The sequence below is a fragment of the Uloborus diversus genome, chromosome 6 (genome assembly GCF_026930045.1).
Source record: "Uloborus diversus isolate 005 chromosome 6, Udiv.v.3.1, whole genome shotgun sequence".
In the NCBI taxonomy this organism is placed as follows: domain Eukaryota; kingdom Metazoa; phylum Arthropoda; class Arachnida; order Araneae; family Uloboridae; genus Uloborus; species Uloborus diversus.
In genome coordinates this window covers 82,104,259-82,130,104 of record NC_072736.1, presented here as the reverse complement: position 1 = coordinate 82,130,104, position 25,846 = coordinate 82,104,259, and the positions used below count along the sequence as shown (strand labels likewise).

Sequence of the window (25,846 nt, the reverse complement as noted above, 5' to 3'; positions counted from 1 at the left end):
CCAATGCGCTATAAAGCAATTACACATGTCAGAAATGAGATAACTTGTTTTCTTTTGTTGTACTGTACTGTTTATACTCTGACATGTTCCTGGACTGTGAATTTGCTTTGAAGCTGTCAAGTAAACTGATTGTACCTTTATTCAAAGGCTGACCTAAGTTAAGATGCGTTACCCTTCATTCTTTAGTTCGTTCAGTTGCTGATAAGTTCCTGAGAGACAGAGTGAGTTTTCTTTACTATTAAAGATGGCTAAGCAAGTACTCTGTCAATGATGTTAAAAGAAAAGCAGTAAGTCGAACTTCCGATAAGTCGAAGATTTTCCTCGGTCCCTTTAGATTCGAGTTATTGCAAACTGACTGTACTTTTTTCCAGGACAACAATTTTGAGAGCCCTTCTCCACTAACCCATTGAGTTTACTCAAAATTACTTCATTAAAACTAGTTTTGACAAGAAATGGACACATACTTCACAGATTTTTGACAGTATACAAAATTAATTTTTTGGAGGACATCAATTGCAATTCCATTTCGAAAATTTATACATAAACAGACAATTGATGTCTAATGAATTCTATTTGTTGAAAAAATTGAGTGGAGTGTTTTGAGATTTTTGAGTTTTTCAAAATGTAGCAAAATTTTTTCTACTGTAATAAAATTGCACACCATTTTCAGAGAAGATAGTTGTGCAGTTTTTGCATCTTAAAAAGTCAGTACTCAAACTAAACACACAAAATTTCATTAAAAAAACTGACATCTTTAAGTTATTTTTTTAAGAAAGGGGGGGGGGGGAGGGTGTTTTAATGTGGAATGATACTAAATAAAAACCATCTTTTTGATTTGGGAATCAAACTGGTTTTCAAATTGCAAACAACTTGATACAAATTGCTGAAAAATACAATTCTTGGATGTTTCAATTGTTTTAAGACTTATGAGCATTTATTAGTACAAAGCATTTATTAGTACCTCATTTTGCATACTAAATGACAGAGAGCATATTTTATAACACTAAACAAACAAATTTTACATGAAAAATTCATTTTTAAAATAACTTATTAGGCAGACTTGAAAATGTCACACAAGGTAGCATGAAAATGAAGTAAAACAAACATACCTCGCAAAAAAGGATTTGCATAAGGAGAATGACCGTTGAGCTGAGTTTGGTTTTCTTCAAGTGTTAGTTGCTGCAAAGCTTTCATCCATAGTTGTGGACTACTTCTTTGTGCTGAAAAACATAAATATGACAGTAATATATCACTGTTTGAAAATATATACAAACATACATTTTGGCGTAAAAAAGCAAATTATAGTTAAAAAAAACCCCTTGAATAAGATTGTCTCTTTCTGCTGTATCTTTCTGCTTATCACATTAAAAGAGAGGTTAAGAGTCATTTTTTTTTAAAGCTGGACAAAAAGGATAGGGACTGAAAGTTGACACCTTTAATTTTCTTGAAACTTTCAGGATATTTTACTAGTATGGTGATAAGAAAAAGTGAAGCTTTTTTCCTCTCTAATTTGACTTGTTGGCCCTCAAGTGGATGTCAAAGTTTAGGGTCGTGAGAAAAAAGAGCTAAATATCTGACTGCTTTGCTTCAAAAGCAATGAGTGAACCAAGCAAATTCTTTTAAATAAGAATACTACTTGATACTAGGTACATGCTAGCATAAATATTTTGGTGGCTCAATCATGGTTTTGAGGACAAAAGTCAATTGAAACTGCTACCTTTCACTTTTTTTGCCTTGTTTAGGCCCGGATATCTGCTAAAGCCATGAGTAACCCTCGGAAATAAGTATATGATTCACTACTCACCACAGTATAGTATTAAGGAAAATATAAAATAGCTTTCGTTTCTCTTGGTTTTAGTAGTTAAACAGTCTCAAAGTCGATATTTCAAAAATGCCCAAGTTTAGAGGCCAATAACTTAGCTCGCGAACTGTCAACAACTTTGGGACACAGCTGTACTTATAGCCTGTGTGGTATAGTTTAAGGTGTAGTTTAGAAACCCATGGACACTAAGCAATTTTTTTAGTTAAGCGGTCTCAAAGTTGATAATTTGAAATAATAAGAATCACAGTTTTAGGTCAATTACTCTAAAACGCCCGAGTCAATAACTTTGAGCATGAGCTGTAATTATGCTCTACGTGGTGTAGTTTTAGACTCATGTCAGAAAAATCGTGAGATATAATCATCTTACTTAATTAAACGGTCGCAAAAATGATGATTTCTGTACAAAAGAGCATTTTTTTAATGAGTTTATATGTGTGCTACTCAAAATCTTATGAGCTCAAACTCACATAAATACTAGAACGAATCAACAGCCAAATGTTCTTTAAGCTCCCAAAATTTCATGCTTCCAGTGTTATAAAATTTTCTGTAACCTTGACCACAATATGGCAATTCTTCTCACAAAGCTAATTCGCCATTTTGGAGCACTATATTTTGGAGGTCCTCGATCCTCGGGATTTGGCTCTCGGAAACTGAAAATTAGCATAGGTTAGTTCCAAAGACCTCTATAAAATTTCATTCCATTCGCGGATGATCGAGCAGGGCAATTTAAGAAATTTAGGTCAATTGATGTGGTATCACCCTGATATAACATTGTGATAATTCACATGCATCTTTTGTTATTTTTGACTTTATAATGATCATAAACCAAAGCTATACTTTAGGAAGAGGATTGCAATGGTATAAGAGATTGAGTTCATAATTACAATACAATTTGTATATACACTACTTAGTAATAAACTTTTAAAATTTATTAAATACTAGTGGAACCCGCACGGCTTTGCCCGTAATAGAAAAATTAAAATGTCTTTTGGTTTGCCTGTATATTTACAAATAATGTATGGTGAATTTTCATGCCAATTGAATTGTACCCATGTTACGGTTCCACGTTATGATAATTTCGTATCTCGCCAATTGGCTTGTGCCCATGTTACGGTTCCACGTTATGATAATTTCGTTATTTACTGGTCCATCTTATGATATTTTTGTTCTTAAAACTGGAATAGAAAAAGAACCACATCGAATTTTCGAAAAGTCGCTTCGAGGTGCACATCTCTATGCTACAAACTAACTTTGTGCCAAATTTCATGAAAATCAGCCGAACGGTCTAGGCGCTATGCGCGTCACAGACATCCAGACATCCTCCGAACAGAGAAACTTTCAGCTTTATTATTAACTAGTGGCACCCGCACAGCTTCGCCCGCAATAGAAAAATCAAAAGGTCTTTTGGTTCGCCTGTATATTTACAAATAATGTATAGTGAATTTTCTCGCCAGTTGGCTTGTACCGACATTACGGTTCCACGTTATGATAATTTCGTATCTCGCCAATTGGCTTGTGCCCATGTTACGGTTCCACGTTACGATAATTTCGTAATTTATGATACTTTTTTTTCTTTAAATTGGAATAAAAAAAGAACCACATCGAATTTTCGAAAAATCGCTTCGAGGTGCACACCCCCATGCTACATACTAACTTTGTGCCAAATATCATGAAAATCGGCCGAACGGTTTAAGCGCTATGCGCGTCACAGACATCCTACGGACATCCTACAGACATCCTCCGGACAGAGAGACTTTCTGCTTTATTATTAGTAAAGAAGATAACTAGTGGTACCCGCACGGCTTCGCCCGTAATAGAAAAATTAAAAGGTCTTTTGGTTCGCCTGTATTTACAAATAATGTATTGTGAATTTTCTCGTCAATTGACTTGTACTCATGTTACGGTTACACGTTATGATAATTTCGTATCTCGCCAATTGGCTTGTGCCCATGTTACGGTTACACGTTATGATAATTTCGTATCTCACCAATTGGCTTGTGCCCATGTTACGGTTACACGTTATGATAATTTCGTAATTTATGATCGTTTTTTTTCTTAAAATTGGAATAAAAAAAGAACCACGTCGAATTTTCGAAAAATCGCTTCGAGGTGCACACCCCCATGCTACATACTAACTTCATGCCAAATTTCATGAAAATCGGCCGAACGGTTTAGGCGCTATGCGCGTCACAGACATCCTACAGATATCCTACAGACATCCAGACATACTCCGGACAGAGAGACATTCAGCTTTATTATTAGTAAAGAAGAAGCTCAAAAGTAAAAATATAATGTCAAAAAAAAGGAGTTTGTTAGACAATAACAAAAGATGCAGGTGAAATCACGTCAACCGATATGATTTTTCAAACTGTCCCCGCTCCATCATCCCTGAATGGGATGAAATTTTATAAAGGCGTAAGATGTCTTTGAAACTAACCTGATGCTAATTTTCAGTTTCCAAGAGCCGAATCCCGAGGATCTAGGACCCCCGAAATATAGTGCTCCAAAATGGCAGATCAGATTTGTGAGAAGAATTGCCATGTTGTGGTCAAGGTTACAGAAAATTTTACTACACTGGAAGCATGAAATTTTGGGAGCTTAAAGTACATTAGGTTGTTGATTCCTTCAAGTAATTGTGCAAGTTTGAGCTCATAAGATTTTGAGTAGCACGTGTATAAACTCCTGAAAAAATGTTTTTTTATACTGATAAATCATTTTTTTAGACTGTTTAAGTAAGATAATTAGATCTCATGGTTTTCTGACACGAGTCTAAAACTACACCACATAGAGCATAATTATAGCTCTTGCTTAAAGTTATTGACTCAGGCGTTTTAGAGTTGACCTAAAAATGTGATTCTTTTTGTTTTAAATTATCCACTTTGAGACTACATAATTAAAAAAAAAATTGATTGGTTGCCATGGGTTTCTAATCTGGACCTTAAACTACACCACTCAGACTACAACTGTGTCCCAAAGTTGTTGACCCGTCGCGAACAAAGTTATTGACCTCTAAACTTGGACATTTTAAAAAACTCATTGACTTTGAGACCGTTTAACTACTACAGTCAAGAAAAAGGAAAGCTATTTTATTTTTTTCTGAGTACTAGGCAAAAAAAAGTAGCAGTTTCAATTGAACTCTGCATTCAAAGCCATGAGTGAGCCACCAAAATATTTATGCTAGCATCTACCTAGTATCAAGTAGTATAAACATTTCAAAGAATTGGCTTGGTTCACTCATTGCATTTGAAGCAAAGCAATCATATCTTTAACTTTTTTTTCCCCGACCTTAAACTTTGACCCCTACTCAAGGACAAACAAATCAGTTTTTTAGAAAAAGAAACTTCACTTTTGTTTATTGTAGTACCACTAACACATCCTGAAATTTTTACAAAAATTGAAGACATCAACTATTAAAAGTGACCAGCTTTAAAAAAAATGATTCTTAACTTTTTTGAAAAATATTTATATTGCAAATTGTATCTATAACACAGAAGAGTCTCTTTGTAACATCTACCAATTGCAGCATCACTACTCTTATTCATTTTCTTGTTCAAAATGATCCCACTGTACCCAAAAATTTTCAGGATTTTTCTTTTTCATGGGAAGATGCTGCAACCGACACAGCACATGTTGACAAAGAGAAGAATGACACAAGAAGAAGCAAAGGTTAAAAGAAACACTTTATGATTATTTGCGGTGTAATCCAAGAAATAATACAACATTAACTCATCTGTTTGAACTTGAAAAAACGTTTTTGAAGGCAGTATATTAAAACAAAAGGTCAAAATTCAAAAAACATTTCAGGACAAAATAAAACGAAACATGGTACATAATTACACCAAGTTCCTAAACAAATAATATACAAAAAATTATTTAAAAAAACCCCTTCGCTTTGCACACCCTGCAATACGTAGCTTCACATCTGTTTTTAGTCTTTTGCACATCTTTTTTTCTGGTGGTAATGCAAGATGTGCTTGCATGCTAATATTTTTACTTATAAAGATATTAGGTTCAGAACAAACATTTGCACAAATTGCTTCACATAATAAAACAGCATTCAGGAAAACAACAAATATGTTAAGATAGGCAGGGGTGCCCACTTAAAGGGGGTCATGGCGCAGACTGTGCCGTTTAAATTTTTACGGGAGAAGGGAGGGGGGTGATTTGATGGTTTTTTTGACATTTGGGAAGGGGGTTGCTCTTGCTTTTTTTGGGGGGGGGGGATCCTTTACGATATTTAGGGGGTGCATACTTGCTCTAGGGGGTGGGCACCCTTGAAATAGGGAAGATGAAAAAAAAAGTGAATTTCAAAGTGAATATGTGATAAAACAAAATTTACAATTATATCAGTGCATTGAGAGATTATTTTAAAATATTTCACTTTTCATTCAACTGTCAAATCTATCTGAAATGTTATGTTATATTGCTGGTCTTTTTCTCAATGTATAAAATTTATACAAATATGTAGATACATTTTCAAAACTATCATGTTCATTTAAACTTTTGCAAAAAAATGCAAATTTTTTCCTACAGAGTTATAAATTAAATGAAACATTAACCTATTCAACTTATTATTCTTTTATACACATTTCTAAATAAAATTTTCTAAGGGTAAAACATTACATACCATCCATAATATTTCCTGAATTTAATAAAGGAATTTCATTAGACAACCATGATATATGTTCTCTACTTTGAGAATTCCATGTTGGCCCTAAAAAATATAAAAAATTTCAAGAATTGAAAGAATAAAAATTTAAGTAGATCAAAACTGAGAAATACAGACAGTACGTTTAAAAGTAATTATATATACACAAAACAGTCTCAAGTATTCACGATTCCATTTAATATGGAATGTAGTATGTCTCATATTTTCCTGGAAAATCATTAGAGTTTATAGCCACACATCTCTACTATCTGCTCATTCACTTAATGCTGAAAACAGCCAAAATGTAAGAGGAAAACTTTCAACTTGTAAAAAATTGAACAGAGTATGAGAATTTATTATGATGCTTCACTTTTTTAAACCGCCTTTCATGGTCAAAAACTACTGGTGTTATTCCTTTTTTTTTTTTTTGGCTGAATTGCAATCCCCCAAAACATAAGAATGTTTTCCTGCATGGAATAATAAGCTATTTAACGGGGTTACCCACAGCAACATTTTGTCAGCTGAAAAAATTTTAAGAGCTAGATTAATTTTATTTCTAGAAGTTTTTGCGGCAATAAAATGCTGAACTCTGGAATTCAGAAGTAGCTGTTAAAATTTATTTTTTAAGCAAGATCTTTCGAAACAAAGTTGTTAACTGTTCTTGTCCCCCTCAGTTATTTCTACTGAATTAGGATGATTTTCTTAAGCTTTTAAAAAGACTGTCAAAAGATCATACTTTTGAAACAGTTTTCCAGCCATTTGATTTCACTATTTGAATGGATGAAAAAATAAGTTTACATATTTGCACATTGCAATTCTCAGACTTAATTTTTCCACTTATAACTGATTCTTTTTTGGCTCACTACTTTTTAGCTTTTCTTTACTAATCTCAGATAAAGATAATTTTAGTACAAACTACAGTATAACCCCGATTTAATGATTGTCAAGGGACTGAAAAAAGTTATCGTTAAATCAAGGAGCATAGACAGTCAATGCAGTCAAATCCGGACTAGTGAAATGTATCATTATATTGAGGTAATAGTTAAATTGAAGTTATACTGTATTAGGAAGATTTCTCAATGGAAAAAGTTACTTTCATCATCAATATCATTCTTCATTGTCTTCAATGTTATTGAAAGGTTATAGAAGAAGAGGAGAATGTAGCGGTTCCAAAGATTAAAATGATTGTAATTTGAAAATAAATCCCAAGCTACTTTTATGACTAAAATACAATTGGTGCAACAATTACTGCTTATGCACATGAAGTGCAAATACAGCTAACTCCCGATTATCAGCGGTATAGGGCGCATGGTAACAAAGATAAGCGAAAACCGTGGATAATCCAAATAGTAGGTAAAATTGATACTGTGCATACAATAGCTAAAAATTATGAATAACACTCACACATACATTTAAATTATAGCTAAAAATGATAACATTGAATGAAAAACATATATGTAAAAGCTGTTCTTTTTTCGTTCATAACCCTAATTATAAGACCCATATTTCAGAGGAAAATTGGCAGCACTGCACTTCGGATTGATGTCATGACTTCAATCATTAAGCCATGACAGTCATCAAAATAACTTCCATCATTAAAAATGAGTGAAATATTAGTAGGATGCAAAAAGATTAAAACTTAAAATGCAGCCTTCAGAAAAACGTTGCCTTTTGATGTTTTATTAATAAGTCAATGTACATTTAATGCTTAACTTCTCGGTAAGTTTCCAAGTTTTAGTGCAAGTTGCAAATGATGAGAGAATTCCCAAATTTCACTTCTGCACGCCAACTTTAAAAAAAATTGCTAGGATAATACTTCCATTTTCATACACTATCACCACTTTATAAGCCTTTAACAAACTTTTTAGATCTATTTTATTTTCTGAAATGTTTAAAACTGAAAATAAACGTTACTGAAAATTAATGATAATTTACTACAAGAGGTATTAACTTAATCAACTTGGATGCAAATGGATTAGAATATTCCGGCAGGTGCGGCAAAATGACAAGAGTGCAAATCTTCAACTAAACAATGAAATATAGAAAGGTTAAAAAGAATTCAAAATCCAAGACTAAGTCTCAAGTTCAATTTTTGAGCATTTTGTCAGAAAAGTATGGTTTTCCCATGAAAAATTCAAATCATGGTCAAAACCCATGATTTCCTATCATATTCCATAACTTTCCAGTTGTATGGATACCTTGTTATAAATTATATGCCACCCGCCAAATTTGCACAAGAATAAAAAATCGAACTATTCATAAACAAGATTGTATCTTACCATTCTGTAGTTGACTTTTTTGTAGATTCCTATTTTGACCTAAGTGATATAACATATCAGGAAACAAGGTACGTAAACGTTCATCACAATTTTTCTTTAATCGAATATTTTCCTAAAAAAATATATAGTTTACATAAAAAAATCATTATTACAAAAAAAAAATCAGTAAGAATTATTAATCTGTCATATAACAGTACATATAAAATCTATACTCACAATAATATCACGGGTATTAGGTTGAGGAAATTGTTGCTTATACTGATTGGATATACCAATAGGATTTTGAGGTGCATCTTGATAATAATGTGTGCAGTTATTCAAAGTTTGTCTTGATTCCCTAAAGGATGACATTTTGTTTGATAGGAATTCTGAAATGAAAGAAAAAATTTCTAATTAAATTTTATTTAAATAATAACTTTATCTATCAATCATTTTTACACATTTGATCATCAATGAATGAAATAACTGGAAAATAAATAAATAAAATAAAATGTGGCCATTAATGAAATATATTTTTATTTAAAAACAATCATTTTTTCAAAAAAAAAAAAAAAAAAAAAAAAAAAAAAAAAAAAACTGGTTTCAAAATTTTCCATCTCTTAACTTGATTAATGTGAAATCAAATAGATTGAAGTTCTGAGATATCTGTGCTAAAAATGTCAAGTGCTGTTTTGCTTAGTTTGTTCTTGTACAAAAGAATTAAACATGACAAGAGAAAAAATTGTATTCCAAGACCCTTACTTACCAATGCTACATAATAACATGCCAATCAATATGACATGATTCATGACTAAAAAATATTACCTAAAAAATTAGAAAGTAAACAAGAAATATGCCTAAAGAATTAGAAACTACAAACACAGCAGATGCTTTCTTGGAGTATTTTTGGTACTAACGGAAGGTTCCATTTTTTGAAGTAAAGAGTAAGAATAATGGCATTTACTAAAATAATTTGAAATTTAAAGAGAACTGCAAATTGCATGATAACAGATCCTTAAATAAAAAACCACATTTGAAACTTTTTTGAATCATTTCAAAAGCGAGGATGAGAATGAAAAAGCTAATTTTTAATAACAGGTTAAAGTAATAAATTCAATTATTGTAATTTTTGAAGGTACAGTTTGAAAAATGATCCTAAATCATTATGTATTTTTCAATAATGTTTTGAGTTAGTATAAAACATGAAAGTGTTCCAGAATTTAAGCACCATCTGGACTTTTTTTTCAACATGAGCTTATGTAAACTTGTTTAGAAAAACCAGGCATGTGACCCAAATTGGATGAAAAATACTGAAATTGCATGGCTGTTTGAACACACACATTACTGTCAGTATATTTTACTACACCAGCAAGTTCACAATACAAACTATTTTAACTGGAAGCATGAAATTAACAGGCAGATGTAGAATTCAGTGTGCAATGTCCTTTTTTTTTCAGTGCCCAGTACTTTGCCCAATAAAATATTACTGAATTCAGGAAAAATGCTGAAAAATCACAAGCCTAAAAAACTTTTTCTCTTACCTGTGTTAGGACTAAACATCCCTTGAATGTGATTCATAGAATTTGTGTGCGGAATTTGTCTGGAACTAAAACCGGGAGGTGGGACAGCTATCCTCTGCTGATTTGGCACCGGGGGTTTTATAGGTTGAAAGAAACCAGGGGGTGTTGGCATACCAGAACAAGCAGGAGTGTGGACTGCTTCTTTGGCAATAAGATCAGCTAAGCCTTTAGATGATTCATTCCAAGGATCAAAATCTAAAGAAAACGAGGAAATAAGTTTGAATGGTATGAACTAAAAAAAAAGATGTGAAAAACAATGGCAACTTTTATAATATCTGTATAATAGGGTTGTTTCCAAAATTTTAAAAGTATTTTTTTCAGTTTGGAGATCAGAGATCTCCAAACTGGGTGCCGTAGGAAGAGGCGAGAGGTGCCGCTAAGTGTGCATGGTGACAATAATATAAATATAAAATTAGATTATGATGCAGTGAGAAAATCTTAATTCTTCAAAGGGTACCGCAAATCGTTAAAGTTTGGGAATCCTGCGTTAGATGGCGCCAGGCAATGGTGTTCAGTAGAGATCCTAAATACGGAGAGATTGGACAACTTCGGAATGGCAGTCATCTTATGTCCAAAGATGCTCACTCCCTGTAGACCGTAATGCATCTTCTGCCCCAAATATCACTGTACATTGTATCAAAAAAATGAGAAGCTACTTATGATTTTATGAAATGTGCAGATCAAAAATATCTGTTTGTTTTCTATCTTTATGAAGAAGTTTTTGAGAAAACATTTTTTCTTCGTAAGCGCAATGACGATACGAAATGATTGGTGCCGGATTGCCAGATTTGGCACTCACTCCCTTTAATGAAAATAAGAGGGGAAAAAATCAGTCTGTTCTTTAAAGATTAGACTTTTCAGATGTTTATTCGTGTAAGTGTTAAAGCTAAAAATTCACACAGTGCAGCATTTTGAGCTGACAACACTTGGCGGAGATTGGTGCGCTGCTGTCTAATTTCTCCGTATACGGGATCTCTAGTGTTCAGCAGGGGTTGGGGGATCTGTACCCCTTACTCAAGAAGAAAACATATCTTGGGGAAGCGAAGTTATTTTAACCAAAACTCAGTTTGGAAAGAAGGGTCTTCAAAACATTTCGCTCGTTAACTCTCTTTTCCAGCAAGAAATTTAAAATAAGTTTTTGTTGTTTGGTTGGAGTAACAATGGAAATTGATGTCCTAAACATGCATTTATTTAGGACTTTTTCGGACATCAATTTCAAAACATTTCTAGAGGAGAATCCCCGAACTAACACCCTTTCACTAAGGTCGGAGAGAGATTCCTAAAACCGTTCTTTACGTCTAAACGTCTTTAAAGATGACCTGAAATTGCGTTTTACCTTTCAGAGGAGGATTCTCGAATTCCTCCTTTCCAAAAATTGCCTAATGTTGGGAAAAAATCGGAATTGATTTTGAAAATAACCTTAAAATAAAAAAATTCAAAATTTACTGACTATTGATCAAGTAATTACGTCCAACTGCATCTATTTTTTCCCCCTCTTCCCGTCCCATTTTTTTCCCCATTTTCCAAGTGGTCTAAAAATAAAAAGTCATCAAAATGCTACACTTCACAAGCTAACCTCCACCACTAAAACCATTAAAGAGCTTCTCAAACCTCATTTTCAGGGCTTCAATGTCGAAAAATTTCCAGGGACAGTTACCAAATGCTTTGCCTCCTGAAAGCATCGAAAATCGTTTAAAATTGCTTTTATGGAGCTTCAATTTTGAAAAACGGCCTAACTCCTAACGTTACCGAATATGGTCCACAGTCACGCTTTTAAGACTTTAATTGCGGAAAAATTTAAGGTGAAGAGCATTTAAATCCCTTTACCTAATATTACTGAACATCTCTTTAAAACTTCTTTTTTCAGGACATAAATTTCAAAATAGTTTTTAGGGAGAGCCCCAGAACCATCCCGCCTGTAACATCATCGAAGTTAGTCTGAAACAGCGTTTTTAGAACTTCAATTTTGAAAAATTGGTCAGAGGGGTGATGAATTTCCCTCTATTTTTTTTAAAAAGAAATTGGGGGGCAACTTCAAAAGTACCATTCCTTTCATTATACTAACATCAACAAATATAGCCTATAATGGCATTTTTAAGATTTCAATTTCTAATAATTTCCACAGAAGGCCTTCCGAATTTTTGCTTCCCGTAGCATCACTAGAGACAGTCTAAAACTGCATTCTTAAGACTGCAATTTCAAAAAATTTCCAGGGGAGAACCCCTTGAATCCCCCCTTCCACCCCCCACCAAAAGCGAGATTTTTTTGAGTGCCGCCCTGAAACTATCTTTTGGTTGTGCCACTGGGTGACAGTATGAAGTCCTTGTCTCATCTCGAAAAAAATGAGAAGATCAGGGCACTGTTGCTACCCCCCCCCCCCTTAAAAACAAAATGAAATTACAAAAGAAAAAAAAAAAGCGTGTGCGTGGAAAGCTAATATTGGTTATACGCCTTCAAATTAAACAAAAACATATATACACTACTGAGTGATAGCTTTAAATACAAGTCACCATGGATGTGTCAGCACATTAAGACTGAAACTAACATTCAATAATGATAAAAAAAAGAATAAATTTGATACTAAACACCAAAGCTAAACACAGAATCAGAATTGTACAGTAAAGATCATGAAATACATTAAACCTAGCAATGAAGTCAGACAATAACTATAAGAAAACGCAATATTCTTTTTCTTTGCTAATCTTGAAATTTAATTTTTATATATATATTAATATTATAATTGCTCAGAAACATACAGAGTTTTAAACTGTTCTGGACAGTTCAAATATATGAGACTTTAAATAGCTATTTCAAGTCCATTACTTTCTCAGAACTTTCTTTTCATAAGTTTCGTTGCTTGTAAATACTCGGAAAGTTTTTGCTGTCATGTCTCGGGTACTAATAGTTTATTTTTATGAAACAAAACACAAAAAAGATTAAGTAGAAATATTTTTTTCAATTGGTCAAAACTGTGTACATATTTTGAATATATTTAAAAGAAATTCATGGTTTTCTAAAAACAAAATTAAAAAAAATCACAAGCTCAAACCAAACCAATTACAAGCTGCTTTTGAAATCAAACTCAAAGATAAAATGATATAAGTTTGAATTAATCAACTTTTGCTTAAATACTGTCCATCAAAATTTGAATAGCTGAATAGTCCATCGAAATTTGAATGACATAATGTAGCAAAGATTTCATACCCAAATCATCTTCAGGCATTTGCTTCTGGGATTCCCCAAATGAATAATTGGAGCTCCAATCAGAACTATCCGTTGTGGCAGATTCTACAATTTAGATAAAGAAAATTATTAATCATTATTAGTGCTTGCTGAAGACTTAAAAATCTGTGAATAAGGCTGACTCACTAGCAGTAAAAGTACGAGCCAAGATTTGGGAAAAATGCGAGTCAGTTTAGCTCTCTGACGGTCATGAGTAAGATAAGTAAAATTCTTCCCCATGAAATTTTTTTTTGGAGTAACTCTCCAAGTAAATCAAGTTCTTTATGTCTAGCTACCTCCTTGTGCCTCAGTCCATTTGAAAACGAACATTTAGTGGCAGAAAAATAAGTAAAATGCTTTTGAAACATGCTTGCTTGGGCGTGATAAGACATTCAAACTCATCAGAATTAAAAACTAAAAAACAGAGAGGACTTATTTGTTTTTTAATGTAGAAATCAAAATATGTAAGAATGAAGCAGTTTTTTATTTGGAAACTATCTTCTTATTTCGAGATTTTATTGAACACTGTATCATAAAGAAAAGAAATTAAAAAAATTAAAGATAATTATGATCACAATTTGTAAATAATTAACATTTTGTGACATGATTATAATATAAATGAAGCACGTAAAATATGACAACATAATAGGAAAAAAATAAAAAGCTTACCTTCATTGTGCAAATGTCCATTATAGGAACCACAGTCTGTTGAAGCAGGAAGGTAATTCATGTGACTAAACAAAGAATCATTGCTTTCTAAATTACCAAACAAAGGATTAGGGGACTGTCTTTTCTGTTCTATCCCCACGGATGGAGCTGCATATGAATTGACCGGGGAACTGTCCTCCTGAGTATTCGCAGAAGATCCTAGGTTGTCGAAAGAAAGAGGGTTGTTGCTGGGCGGAGGAGAAGGTGAAGATGAAGACATGAAGTTACTGGATAAGCTCCCAAAAGGTGTGAATAATGAGGAACTAGAAGAAGATATAGGTGAAGGTGGCAATCCAGGACTTTCACTACGCGCTATTTTAATACTCGCAGACACCGGTTTGGGTTGAGATTGCTGTTCTGCAATATGAACGAATGTAGTTTGCGCATTTTTGTTATTCATTTCTATGACTTCAGTCAGTTTTCCACTCAAGCCGTTTCCCCTGCTGGTAGCAGGAACAGTTTCTATCCTCTGAATAGGTTGTGTTGAAGTAGATTCTTTGTTGTGTTTCGATTTTTGACTCTTTCTTTGAACAGTACTTTCTTCTTTAGTTGTGCTCTTGGATGCATTACTATGCTGCCCAGAATCAGATGATTTGTTTTTACTTTTTTTGCTACAAAAAGATATGAAGAGTTATTAGTGCAGACTTAACCAATATTTACAATAAATAATCAAATTAAATAAAAATACAAGTAAAAGAATCAATCACTAGCTATATTACAAATGTTAAATAAAATTTATTCTTCTAATGTTGTTTTGTCTTACTTTACAAAACAATTGACTACCATACTTTTACAAAATAATGATTAAAGCAGTCCTATAATCAGGGCAAAGAAGTTCATTACATGCCACTGTTTCAGAGATAAGAGAATCTTCTACATCGTATGCAAATTTGAATTTTCAATCTGGAACTTTTGGTCAAGCCAGGTGTTCCCCAAAAAATTGATTCACAGCACCCTTTGAAGAATTAAGAATTTTCTCACAGGACCTAGTTGGGGAACCTCTGAGTTAAGCAATTTTTTTGGTTGGTTGGTACCTAAATATTTGTTATTTTGCTGCAATATTTCCCTGCTAGAGTTTTATGAAGCATAGCCAAGGATTACACAAGAAATAATAGTACAGAAATTAAAGTAATATACAAATCTACTCTGGAGAAAAATGTTAGTTTAACACATTGAGCTAATTACAGCAACAATTCTTTCATTAATATAAAAATATCCAAGGTTGGAGTTTCACATTCAATGCAGCTCAGATTGTACTTGTAAATTCTGCTGAAATGCAGTTCCTTCAGTAGAATGAATCTATATGACCAAACAGCATGGGTCTCACACTCATTCCAGGACATTTAGAAATAGGAATAAAAATATAATTTTAAACTTTCTTCATACCTTGTGGTATTCTTAGTTGGCCATTATAGACACAGATTATAAAGTTCATTTCGCATCCAGAAATATTTACATTTAAAATATATTAGATGAGCAAAATTAACAAAAATTACCTTTTTTGTCCTTCTGAGGTATGTTTTTTAGAACGATTGCTTTTGCCATCTGTTCTCTGGTTTTGTGAAGAATCTTTTGATCTACTTGTTCGAGATTCCTTGGCATTTTGCACTGTACATGGCCAAGACTCTTTTTGAGAATTTGTAGAATCATCTTGTGGTGGAGGAGAAACAGTTTGTTTTCTAAAATTATAAAGAAAACACAAATATTACTCCACACTAAATAATAATTTAATTGTAACAATAAATAACCCACTTTTCAAGAGGTAAGAACACACTACACTGTGAAAACACTTTGCATCAGAAAAATAACAGCTAAATCAAATGTAATTCATTAACTTCAGTATATTGAAGTTACTGTTCACACTTTGCATGTCTCCACAATACGCAAATATTTATTTTTCACTATAATGCAAAACTACAGCAATAAATAATAGTAATAATAATAATAAATAGACTGCTGCACTTGGTAAATAAGTTCATGATTAAATAACAGTAAATGCATATTTAATGAGAAAACTTAAGATCAGTATTAAACTGTTGGCATAAGTCAAAAACAGGTAAAGGAATGATAGTATAATTGTTAATGACCAGCATTTCTTAAAGCGTGTTCTCCGGAATATCAGGGTTCCACAGAGTTACCTCAAGTTAGGGTTGGGTGATGCATCAATGCATCACCAAAAACCGGTGTGCATCCTACATTGTGAAACCGGTTTAGAATTTTTCTCTAAACCGATGCACAGACACCGGTCCAGGGTTGCTGCCATTTTAATCTCTATTTTTTTTACACTAGCAGTGTGTCAATCCAATCAGGTTTAACAATGAAGGTGCGAAGACTTCATTTCTTCCCAAAACATGTAAGAATTACACTTGTATTCTTAGTTATAGACGAAAGATACGTTGATGAACTAGTTCGTTAATCATATGGTGTATGTTTGCTAGAAAAAAAGCAAAATTTAAAGAACAAAATAGCAACAAAAAAAGCAACATGTACTTTGGTGTTACAAGAATTAGAGTTCCTAGCACAGATTTCTAACGGTTCGGTAACTTGTAGTGTCACCGACTCCCCCCCCCCCCAATATAAATACGAAATTTATATAATTTTTAGAAACAACTCAGTTTTATTTTTGTTGCATAACAAAAGTTTGGAAGACAAATATAAACTGTGAATCCATTTTATGCAAAATTTGTCCTAGATGACATATGTAATCTCCTCCTCCTCCTGTTATATTGGGCACTTCATTTTAGTTAAATTTGTTAGATTAAATATTTTTTTATAAACAATGAAATCCTCTTTGAGTGTCAGCCGGTGCTGCCCCCTCTCCCACTACTGATTACAAGGAACCTTTTTTTAATGCAAGAATATATGAGCTTTCGAATAGAATGCATGACTTCGCGTCTATTTACTTACATCTTTTTGCATTGAAAAAACAGGCTCAATGTAATCTCAAAACTTGTCTTCCATATTTTTCACTAATTTGCTCTTTTATCACTGCTTTATAATATAATAAAATTATTTCTGGTGCTGAAATCTGTTAATTCGCATTTGGCGTACATAATTTTTATACATTTTTCTTTTGTAAAACTTGAAAAAGCAAGTTTTGTTTAAAAAAAAAAAAACATCGTGATGCATCGCTATATTGCGATGTAAGGTTGGCGATGCATCACGATGTAGAAATTCCTACATCGGCCAGTCCTACCTCAAGTGTTCCGCGAAACTATTAACAATATTTTTTTGATTTCAAATTAGTTATCAATATTTTCAGAATAAACAACAGAGAAACCGAAAATATTAGAATAAATTGTGGATTAAAAATCTATTTATTGCCAATGTACAATCTTTGTCTATGCCAATACAAGAATATACTTTTATTGAAACAACATCTGATTGGTCCCTGCAAAAGAAACTTAAATAAATGTGATTATTAAAATATTGGTGCAGTTAAAAAGACAAAAATTTTTAATAGTCACAAAAGTTGTTGGCCTATTGACCGCTTGAAACAGGGTTTTCAACTTAGGTGTCAAGCAAAACATTATTGGTTTGGTGTTAAAACTCACAGGTGAACTATCAGAGAAATAACAGATTTGGTGCTGAACCCGACAAGAAGTTTCAAATATAATCCGTTCCATAAACCTGAGTATATCTGCGATAATAAAGTAAGTATAACACATCACATTGAAATTTTGTTTTAACAAGATGTTGTGAATAATTTTATGTAAGTTTGTTAATTTTTGAAATGATGTTTATCAGACTATAAATATAATTTGAAATTACTTTAGATTTCATTACAAGTAAACCAGTTCAGAATGTTGCCTTCAAACCCTACTATTTATGAAAAAATAGGGGTTCCAAGAAAAAAGTGGACATTAAAAAGAGTTTCACCAGTCAAACGAATTAAGAACCTCCGTCATCATCTATACTAAAATGTTAACAATCTTGTAATGTCTCATCAAAGTTATTTTGGGGTAATCTTTTTAATTAAGAGAATAAATTAAAATTAAGCATATTATAGAACTTTTCAGCACAGAATAAATTCTGATGAGCCCGCTAAAAAAAAATAAATTTGAATTTTGACATCTTGAATTCAAATTATGTTTTTCTCAATCACAAGTGTGTGTATGTAGGTGTGTGTGTTTGTGTGTGGGGTATGTGTGTTTGTGTGTAGGGGTATGTGTATTTGTGTGTAGGCATGTGTGTTTGTCTGTGTGCTGGTATAAGTGTGTGGGTAGTTGTGTATATGAATGTGTGTATGTGTGGGGGGGGGGTATGTGTATATGTGTGTGTAGGCATATGTTTTTGTGTCAGTGTGCAGGCATGAATGTGTGGGTAGTGTGTATATGTGTGTGCGTGCATGTGTGTGTGTGTGTAGCTGCGTATGTATGCACGTGTGTGTAGGACATGGATGCAACCTGGAGACGGCTTTCCCTATAGGAGCAGCATCGTGAGGAGCCGGTCGACGGTGACAGGGTGCGGAGGGTGGCGGTGGGAAAATAAAAAGATAGGACATCAAAACAGTCAAATGAGAACAATAAGCAATCTTGATTGCTCAAAAAGAAAGGATATTTTCACTTAACTGAACTAAAACCTCAATAAATCAGGCCTTTAATTACTTATTATTGAGGATGACAAAATGATCCATGTAAAAGAGTTAAAAACTGTACAAATATTCTTTTAACCCTTTGCATTAAAAGGTGCCGTTTATTCACCACTTAATTGACCTCTTGCTAGTTCACCCGAGTGAAAAAGGTATAGAGTGGAAAGGAATATTTGTTTATGATGATTTTTTTTTGGTAGCAAATTCAAACTTGAACGATAAATATGAACTGGTGTTTAAATTAAGACTGAATTTTGCAACACAGTGAATTTAATTTATCCTCAGAAAATCTTATAAAAAAATAGTACAAAGTACATTACCTGTTATTATTATTGCAGCCTAGAATTTGATCTTGTAGTTTTTTCTCATATTCTTGATGTTTTCTAAAAAGAATGTGATAAATTCAGAAATGAAGAAATAGATTAAGAGTATAATATTATTTCTGAGTAAAAAATTCATACCCCTGCTGCATATCTTCTTTAGTAAAACTAGCAGCTTCATCACCAAGTTCATGTAAATACATACAATCCTGCAGTAAAAAAAGTTCAGCTTTAAATTTTAGACAATTATTAAAAGTCAACTCATCATTGCTCAATTCCATACTTATTAAAGTATTTTATATCCAGACATGTCTTAATTTAGCTTAAGCAAACATAATGCAAGAAGATTATAATCACTTTAACACAAAGAAATAGTTATTTCATTAGTCTTAATTATCAAGAAACATTTATAATATTTACCCTACAGTTATGTACTAGGGGGGAGCTGAAAATGACATAATTCTTCATGGTTAATACAGTTATATCTACAGCCGCCACAGACATACAAACACAAATGAGATAATTTACAATTCCAAAAGGAAAATAAGATTCAAACTTACTGTTTTAGGACACTGCTGATTTTTCAAAAAATTGCTACAATATTTTGTTGTTCCCAGAGATGCTTTTAATGTCCTACCATCAACTTGAATATTATTTACAGATTTAATAGCTCTTAATGCATCTTCTGGTCTACAATATGTTACATAAGCACTTGCACTTGGGCCCTATAACAAAAAAAAAAAAAAGGCAGGTACAGCATGTTTTCATGTACAGATATGAACAGAGTACAAAATTTATAGTCATTTGACAACCATTATCATTCGACAGCCATTTTTTCATTTCCATATCAATAACTGTTTTCTTATTCTAATGTCATTGTTAATGTTAACTACGGTGTTCAAATGCAAGTTTCATTTGAGGAGGAATATCACATTTTCAATCCTACTGTTTTGATTACACATCAATTCCTCAACAAAGCTACAATGATTTGCAACTGACTGAATTAAGCTCAATTATGATTTCCTGCATTACTTTGAAATATTCAGAAACTCGGCAACATTCGTTTAAAAAAATATTATTTTCAAATATTGCCTCACTAACTTAGGATACTAACCCCAAACTGATATTATATGCCATATATATATTGTATAACTTCTTTTGAATTGTCCAAACTAAGCCTTCAAAAAACAATGATATGCAAAGAGGAGAAATATTTTTTATTTGTTGTAATTATTGGAAAGAGCATTCAATTTCTAGTATCTTAGCAAAAAAATCACAAACTCGCATGAGTGGTTGAAGAAAATAAACTTTTGAATGCTCTAGCTTGAACTTGGCAAAGGCAAGCTTTGGACAACAGATGATGAAGAACACAAGACTTAAGGCTTTATGTGCCATCCAGGCATAACAAGTACTATGACAATAATGATTTTAACAAAAAGACTAACTTATTATTTAACATACTTAATTAAATACAATGATCAAAAGAAACAGCAAAGCAGCACATTTCATAATAAGGGTCAAGTGAACCTCTGAGGGAAAGCGGGGGGGGGGGGGGGGATATTCCTTAACATTGGTCAAGATTCAGTCACACTTGAATGCAGTTTGTTACGATCTTATGCACTCTCAAACCCAGGGCACACTGAATGCAAGTACACTACCTGGTGGAATTCATATATTTCTATAAAATAAAGGCTGTAAGATACACATAAAAAGGTAAATATTTTTGAACATAAGTTACGTCTGCAAAAAAATTTTGTACAACACAAGTAAGTCATTACAGACTATAAAATCTTTCAATTTTGAATTGAAGTGATTTATTACAGGTATCAAAGCACCTGTTTCTAGCACTAGTATAATGGTTAATTTATCCATTCAACCAAACATATTAAATAACAGTCAAAATAGTGCTTCTACTTTTTTACCTTTGATTCTAAGATAGTTTAAAAAATTATACCTTCAACATGCAAACAAATGGCAAAACACATTTCGTGAATCATTTTGAAGCTTCCAAAGTGTAACTTCAGGCATTATTTTAAGTACATCAATTAACATACATAATGCTTGAGCCATTCAACACAGAGAAAAGTAATTAAAACATGTAAATGCTTAAAGCCTTACCTGATAACCGGCATAATTTGTACTTTGATTCACAACTACTTTGTGTATTTTGCCGAATTTCCCAAAATAGTCATATTTTTTTAGGACTTCAGCATCTGCTAATCGAGTTGGCAGACCAACAACAAATACTAAATTTTTCTGTACAACCCTATAAAATAAAGAAATAAAAATTGTTAAAAATATGCAAACATATCTCACTACCTTAACAACCAGTTTAACAAGTTTTTCCAGATTTAAAGGAAACTACATTCTTATACCCCAATTTTTAACTTGAAATGCTACTTTCTCTTTCTCTCATTAGTGTACATTTTAAATTATTTCTAATATACGTTTTTAAAGTTTAAATCACTACTTTCACACAAAATATACTTCATTCATAAAAAGGAGAAAACTGTTACCTACGCTGCCAACATTCTTCTCTGTAATGGTCAAGTGTTATATTTTAGTAATCTATAACCAATAGTCTAGTATTTAACGCATTTTATGTGGGTATATTTAATTGGGGATTTATGCAATTAGTGGATTTTTTTTAATGAATTACAGAGAAACCTAATTCTTCTGAAATGGCAATAAATTGAAAATTACTGCTCTTTTTCACTAAAATTTTGCATTTTTCAGTGATCTAGGACTATAATTAGGAAAAAAAAAATGAATTTGAATCTGTTATCCCCACTTAAAATGTATTAAAGGAGCTACAACCATAAAAAGGTCAGCACTGATCAAATGAGGATATAATTAATCAAGATATAAATAAAACATTTTAATTCAGAACTGAAAAGATAGTTAGTACAACATCCGTAAAAAGGTTCATAAGTAAAAAACATCAAATCAAACAGTGAGTATTTTGGGATTGCAAATAGGTTCAAAAGTAGAAATAGTTCGAATCAAACTGAATACTTTGGGAAAAAAAGTAATTCATAAAAAAGGCAACTTCAAAGGCTTATTTTGTTCTTCAAATTCAAAGCCATGAAAAAAATCAAATTATCTCCAGCAATTCAAAATAAATAAAATAAATAGGAAATCAAGAAATGAAGGACATAGTTAGTTCAAGGGAAAAAAAATGAATTTAAGAAATATTGTATTTTTTTGTCCTCAAAGTTTGTGTTTCCGAATCCACACATTCCCCCCCCCCCCCCCCCCATACCTTACCCATTTCTCTTTTTAGACTTGGATTCAAAAATGCTGGGCATTCAAAAAAGCTTTTGAATTCCTCTAGCCACAAGAGCAGATTATTTTAACAAAAATAAAATTCGAGACAGAAAAATCATAGATACTTTACCTAACATTTTCTAAATGCTTTCTGCTTTCAGATAATTTCTGTTTTTTCTGTTGGTCTTTCTGTCTTTTTTCATTCTTTATTTTCTGCCACCTAAAAATATGCATCAAACATTAATAATTCCTTCTTTTGATTTTTCTGTTTCAGAAAAGTCAAATTTTGTTTCAAAAGAAATGCAAAACTTACTCTTCAACAGAAAGAGGTTTGAAGTCTGCAGGATCTTCAGGATATTGCTAAAAATGTAGAATAGTTTAAAAATATATCAATTTAAAAACATGGTTCAGACACAAAATTGGAATTTTTCTTCTACAGAGTATTTAAGGACTTTTCAAGGATAAAATGAGCTTTATCAAAGATTATTTATGACTATTTGAAAGCTTTAACTTTTTAACAATGACAAAATAATGTGCTGATTCAATTCCAGTTAATATAAAAGTTTCAGCGAAAGACAAAACCCTTTACACCCAGGGTTGACTTTCTGCCGGCAGAAACTAGTTTTTGCCGTGCCAGTGGCAGAAACTGGTTATAACCGGTAAAAACCGGCAGAAACTGGCAAAAACTTAAAAGTGTCTTTAATAACTCAAGTAATTAGTAAATGATATTTGTTTAAGTAAACTAAAAAATTAAACATCATTTCATCATTTTAAAAAATAAAATCCAGTGCTAGTGCTCTTGATTTAGTTCAGAAAGAGGGAACTTTTCAATTGCAGAGGCTCGTAGTGTTTGGATTAATTTAACAAAGGATAAAAAATCATACGTGGGTGCTTAGGAAAGAGGAGTGACATACAGAATTAAACAGGCATTACTGATTGTAATTTGCTCACTTATATGCTTCCTCTAAATTGTTTGTGATTGAAATTATCATGTCACGTGCTTCAAGAAGAAAGTGCCAGAATTTTACTTGCCTAGAATTTTGTACCTAATGTCACAGCTTTGCAAAACAAATTGGCCCCATTTCTCAAAACTTATTTTTCTAGTCAAATTTTTATCACAACCACAGTTACTATCACCTAACATGATGTACTAGTTATACAATATATGAAAGTTTCACGAGCATTGCTTGCTCCTTGATGCATTGTCTGCTAGCTCTTCTGTTTCTGTAAGAATATTCTAGTTTCTCATTTGTGCATATTAAATTGAGAACCTGTTTTGATTTTTGTAACCACCTTTTCAAAGAGGCAATTGCAGAGTCACAAAAATGTAACATTTGATTTTGAATTGTGATAATTTTGTGATAAAATTACAATGCTTTGGTTAACAATTAATTATTTTTTCCATGCATTTTCTGTTGTACATTAAAATTCCTCTAATGCGGACACTAACGGGACAAATTTTTTTGTCCACAATAGAGAGGTGTCCGCAGAACAGGGGTTTAATAATGTTATTTGCATTGCAACTGGGGAATTAAAAATTCTCCTCATAAGAAGGATGTCCGCCTTTAGGGGTGTCCGTTAGGAGGGGTTTTACTGTATATCAAGAATTAATTTTTCGTTTTGTGAGTTTTTGCCAGTTTCTGCCGCAAATGTGGCAGAAAGTGGTTTCTGCCATGCCGATTTTAACCGGTTTCTACCAGTGGTTTTAACCACCTCGGCAGAAACTTGCCAACCCTGTTTACACCACAGTGTAAAAGCTATGCTTAAAGCTTGCTTAAAAAATCAATATTTAATAGTGTGGGCACTGAGGATCAGATTGACTACCACTGACCTAAAATAAAAGCAAAAGCATAATATTTTTAAAAAAATCTTGCATAATATGATCAACAATTCAAAAAAATTTCAAAAGAAATTGCGAAATTTATTTTAAAATTTTGTTTTGGTAGAACCATTAGAAACATATAATGAAATATTTTCTGAATGCTTGTTAGCTTTATACATGTCATGAGTTTTGAGTCTTTAAGGTTCACAAAAGTTTAGCCTTTAATACATAGTTTGTAGCAACATGGAATTCAAGAGCTGATTACTGTGGTCAATTATATAAAGCCTAAAAAATGCCAATTTCGAAAAATACTGTGCTCATAAAATCTTAAAGTAAGAAGAAAAAAAAGTAAAATAATAGTAGCATATGTTGAAATGGTTTTAAACTTTTAAAAATAGTTGAAAATAGACAAAATGCAAAAGGATTGAAATCACAAAATACTGCATGCAATTTTCCGCAGAGCATGAGCAGAGTTGGCAAGTTTCCAAAAAGAAAGATTTGCATTAAATGACTTATTAATTGTGAAAGTTTATATAACTGAAAGTCTTATGTATGTTGATTACTTTCAATGCACTAAATTTGATGCTGATTATTCAAAAAACAAAACAAAAAACTCTAAATAATCTGGTTTTTCTGGGGGGGGGGGGGGGAGGGTGAGAGAATTGATTTTAGGAGTATGCCAATAAAAATTAAAGAAACTCTGAGTGAAAAATGGCAGCAAAAATGCTTTTGACAAAGTTTTTGGTATACCATTTTAAAAATAAAACTCGAAATTCAAGGATACATTTCAACGTTTTACTAGCAGCTGAATACAAAACTTTATTTTAACCAGTTTTCAAGGTTCTTTAAAAAGTGTTCAAACCATGAAAAAAAAAAAAAAAAAAAATAAATAAATAAATAAATAAAGTAAAGAGGAAGTTTAAAAATGCATTTGAAAAAGAAACTTTAATAATAACACAGCTAAATTCGAAACATTTCAGTCTAGTCTTTTTCATACAAAGCAGAAATTAACTTATTCAAAAAGTAGCATTTAAATGACTTGTTAAAAATTTAACAAAAAGCGATTGTGATCAAAACCTTAAATATGACGTACTTATAATAAAAATTCACAAAATAAAACATTCTCAAATATGTATAAAGTATAGAAGTGAAAAAATACGTAAATTTGGTTTAAAAATGCTACAAATATAGAAATACTCAAATTAAACTTTGGAATTATTTCTTTAAAAAATAATTTTTACAATAGATATAGATAAAAACAAAGATTTAGAATAATTTACTTTTCGGCAAGCAGGACAAAGACCATTTTCATCTGTCCTTATTCGGTGCCAACAGAAACGGCAGATCTAGAAAAAGTACACAAGATTAATTAAATATAACAAACACACTTAACAAGAACTAACATTAAATTTAAAAAATAATTAAACATTAATTAAATTCTTAGTGCTAACTTTTCATAGAATTACCAGAAATTTTACCTCTTTATTCGAGAACAAAATAAAAGAATATAAAACTGCATGGTTATATTTAATCCCAGCATTCATGATAATTCTCTTTGTTTTAATCCTTTAGTGCCCATAATTAGATTGCGGCAAAAAAATTCCGTTC

General features: G+C 32.1%; 1 protein-coding gene across 3 annotated transcripts in view; it reads right to left on the bottom strand.

Moving 5' to 3' along the window:
* The window catches only part of LOC129223738 (CCR4-NOT transcription complex subunit 4-like), a 40,815-nt gene that overhangs the window by 5,697 nt on the left and 9,272 nt on the right, over window positions 1–25,846 (bottom strand). For all 3 annotated transcript variants that reach the window (XM_054858097.1, XM_054858094.1, XM_054858096.1), the window contains exons 5-19: window positions 25,519–25,584; window positions 22,730–22,776; window positions 22,547–22,636; window positions 21,268–21,415; window positions 19,710–19,874; window positions 19,291–19,358; window positions 19,150–19,212; window positions 15,735–15,917; window positions 14,200–14,849; window positions 13,513–13,596; window positions 10,270–10,503; window positions 8,966–9,117; window positions 8,750–8,861; window positions 6,450–6,536; window positions 1,110–1,220 (exon numbers count right to left, since the gene is read on the bottom strand). In XM_054858097.1, the coding sequence (XP_054714072.1) occupies window positions 1,110–1,220; window positions 6,450–6,536; window positions 8,750–8,861; window positions 8,966–9,117; window positions 10,270–10,503; window positions 13,513–13,596; window positions 14,200–14,849; window positions 15,735–15,917; window positions 19,150–19,212; window positions 19,291–19,358; window positions 19,710–19,874; window positions 21,268–21,415; window positions 22,547–22,636; window positions 22,730–22,776; window positions 25,519–25,584 (2,260 nt within the window). The remainder of the gene's footprint in view (window positions 1–1,109; window positions 1,221–6,449; window positions 6,537–8,749; window positions 8,862–8,965; window positions 9,118–10,269; window positions 10,504–13,512; window positions 13,597–14,199; window positions 14,850–15,734; window positions 15,918–19,149; window positions 19,213–19,290; window positions 19,359–19,709; window positions 19,875–21,267; window positions 21,416–22,546; window positions 22,637–22,729; window positions 22,777–25,518; window positions 25,585–25,846) is intronic.